Below are 2,149 nucleotides of genomic sequence, written 5' to 3'. Positions count from 1 at the left end.
AAATTAAACAGTTTTTAGTTGTACGTCAATATAAATTAAACAGTTTTTAGTTGTACGTCAATTTAAATTAAACAGTTTTTAGTTGTACGTCAATAAAAATTAAACAGTTTTTTGTTGTAAGTCAATATAAAATAAACAGTTTTTAGTTGTACGTCAATATAAATTAAACAGTTTTTAGTTGTACGTCAATATAAATTAAACAGTTTTTAGTTGTACGTCAATATAAATTAAACAGTTTTTAGTTGTACGTCAATAAAAATTAAACAGTTTACAGTAGTACGTTAATATAAATTAAACAGTTTACAGTTGTACTCCAATAAGAATTAAACAGTTTACAGTAGTACGTTAATATAAATTAAATAGTTTACAGTTGTACGTTAAAATAAATTAAATAGTTTACAATTGTACGTCAATATAAATTGAACAGTTTACAACTAATATAAAAACAATTCCAAGTATGTATACTGACTGGTTGCTGGTAAAATAAAATAAAAAACTTAACAAGAAAAGGTCTAATAAATGTAAAAATTATTATTGATTTACCTATCTTTACTAATGCTTGCTGCTTTACTGCTGTCTGGACTAAAATCAATATCGTCCACTTCCTTCAGGCAGTAAAACAACTTTGAAACCTTGTCGAAATAAATTTAAAAAAAAAAAATACCCAACCCTTTACAAAATTAATCTATATATTTTTAATATTAAAAGGCGATGAAGAATTTAAGATTTAAAGTTTTTATTTAAAGAATTTCAAAGAAAAATATTTTTTAAAAGTTCGAAATTTCTTCCTTTTCCATTATTCTAATTGATTGTTTTGAACAATGATTCAAAGTTGTTTCCTTTTCGTGTGTTGTGAATTCATGAACCTTGGAAAGATCCGGGAATGAGAAAATCCTGAAAAAAAACATACTTGTCGAATTTAGAATATATAAACCTAAAGATCCTGGCTGCAAAAAATGTCTAATAAAGTGAGAATTCTGAATAGTATAATTAGATTGATATTAAACCTTTGTATATAAATCCATTGAACATCTGTGATGATAATATCATGGATACAGAGAAGTTTTTTACAGGGTGACCCTGCAGTTGCATTCTTACAGCATAGGATAACAAAGCTCTGCTATGAAGCTCTCAGCACTATTTGCAGTGGAAGCTGAGAAAGGTGTCTGCATATATGGAGGGAGGGAAGGCCCAGCGCCTCTGAACCCCTTGCTCAATTAGCTAGCCTCCTTCTTAACTACAGAAGCCACGGTCTGGGTACGAAGTCAAGGAAAAAGAATAAAGAGCTACAGTATCTAATACTAATCCGGTTTTATATTATAATTTATATTTATAATTAGCGATCTGAGCCCTTTATGGAAGGGCCCTTTCCCTGCCTCCTGAGCAGAGATGTTAAAAGAGGACAACTCCGCATTCTGCATGCAGCGGTGAACACTAAATGCGATACTTCTTAAGGAATTCCGCTGGACTAGGAAACAGTATAACACGTGGTCATATTGAGTGATTTTAACAAACATTCCTAGTACGCCACTCCTACAAACTCTTATCATCTCCAACTCTCCTCTACCTACCATCTAACCTTCTCAAAAGCAGCGAAATGAGACTCGATGACATTTCTCCGTTGGATACTACAACAAAATTACCTCTGAGCGGGTCACTTGATTATCCTTCGTTTAATAGAAACCCTCTGGTCTCCTTGTACAGGAAATTAAAAATGTGCGGTTCGTAGCAAGGAAGCTAGTGTTCCCTCGCTGGAAATAAAAACTAACTTGAAGTGTTAGAAGTGATGACCTTGCCAATTCAAGTAGACAGAATGTTCAGCGCGGAGGCTGCAATTACAATTAAGCAAAACAAAAAACGGAGAGGGGTACATCTATATAGGGAAAGGGTAATCCTGCACGGTCTTATAATGGCAATAAGACAGCAACTTATAAACATTCTTTCAAAAGCACCGCCATAAATGGACGGGCAAAAGGAGGCATGAAAAAGAGAAACTGCGGACGCTCAGATGGAGAAGTGAACGTATAAAATGCCTTATTTTTGACGACGAAATGTGCACCCTTCAGAAGGTGGGTGGTGAGGATAGTAAAGGTCGGAGAGTGTTTTGAATGCCAAAAACAAGCTTAAAACATGTGATTTAATGGGAATC

The 2,149-nt window shown here is 33.5% G+C and overlaps 1 protein-coding gene across 1 annotated transcript in view; it reads right to left on the bottom strand.

The window, feature by feature from the left end:
• Positions 1–942, bottom strand: part of LOC111715395 (general transcriptional corepressor tupA) — a 6,977-nt gene extending 6,035 nt beyond the window's left edge. The window contains exons 1-2 of the mRNA XM_023490707.1: positions 840–942; positions 544–605 (exon numbers count right to left, since the gene is read on the bottom strand). Coding sequence (XP_023346475.1) covers positions 544–605; positions 840–908 — 131 coding nt within the window. The 5' untranslated portion in view covers positions 909–942. The remainder of the gene's footprint in view (positions 1–543; positions 606–839) is intronic.
• Between the last annotated feature and the right edge of the window lie 1,207 nt (positions 943–2,149).

Source organism: Eurytemora carolleeae, unplaced genomic scaffold (genome assembly GCF_000591075.1).
Source record: "Eurytemora carolleeae unplaced genomic scaffold, Eaff_2.0 scaffold1471, whole genome shotgun sequence".
NCBI lineage: Eukaryota > Metazoa > Arthropoda > Copepoda > Calanoida > Temoridae > Eurytemora > Eurytemora carolleeae.
This window is presented reverse-complemented; position numbering and strand designations above follow the sequence as displayed.